The 534-nt window shown below is 46.1% G+C and overlaps 1 protein-coding gene across 1 annotated transcript; it reads left to right on the top strand.

Moving 5' to 3' along the window:
• Positions 1–17: 17 nt before the first annotated feature.
• LOC103399669 (voltage-dependent calcium channel subunit alpha-2/delta-2-like) lies at positions 18–472 on the top strand (the record flags this gene model as incomplete). Its single annotated transcript, XM_017031129.1, has 3 exons — positions 18–114; positions 240–331; positions 425–472. Coding segments are annotated over exons 1-3 (237 nt in total), but the record flags the coding sequence as incomplete, so codon positions are not given.
• Between the last annotated feature and the right edge of the window lie 62 nt (positions 473–534).

Below are 534 nucleotides of genomic sequence, written 5' to 3'. Positions count from 1 at the left end.
TTTTTTTATTAATAGCCATGGAAGAACCGTTGGGCGCAGAAAACGGCACTGTTGGAATTCTGGTCAGTTCTGCGGTGGAGGTTAATTTGGGAGGAAAACTGCTCAAACCTGCAGGTAGGAAAATGTTGCAAATTGTGGGATTTCTAATACAAACAACATTAGTAGCCATGTTGTTATTTTAATCGTTTGTTTCCTGACTCCTCATCACTCCCTGTGTTCTCCTCCTCTTCTCCCCCTAGTGGTCGGAGTGAAGCTGGACTTGGAGGCCTGGGTCGACAAGTTCAAGATCTTGGCCAGTAACGTGTCCGACAGTCGACAGGGTTCCCACAAGGTTCCACACATGTTACTGTTCACGTCCCGTCATGTTGAGTCGACCTGTAGAAAAGTGATGCGGTGTTTTAATAGAAACCCTTTTTGTTTCTAGTGTGGACCGTCCAGGAGCTGTGAGATGGACTGTGAGGTCAACACCGACGTAAGAACTGTTGGTTTATGTCGTCTCTGTCGTACAATTAACAACCAACCAGCGATTTAACC

This window comes from Cynoglossus semilaevis, unplaced genomic scaffold (assembly GCF_000523025.1).
Source record: "Cynoglossus semilaevis isolate Cse_v1.0 unplaced genomic scaffold, Cse_v1.0 C18852886, whole genome shotgun sequence".
NCBI lineage: Eukaryota > Metazoa > Chordata > Actinopteri > Pleuronectiformes > Cynoglossidae > Cynoglossus > Cynoglossus semilaevis.
Note: the sequence above shows the minus strand (reverse complement) of the source record. Positions and strands in the feature narration are given on the sequence as shown.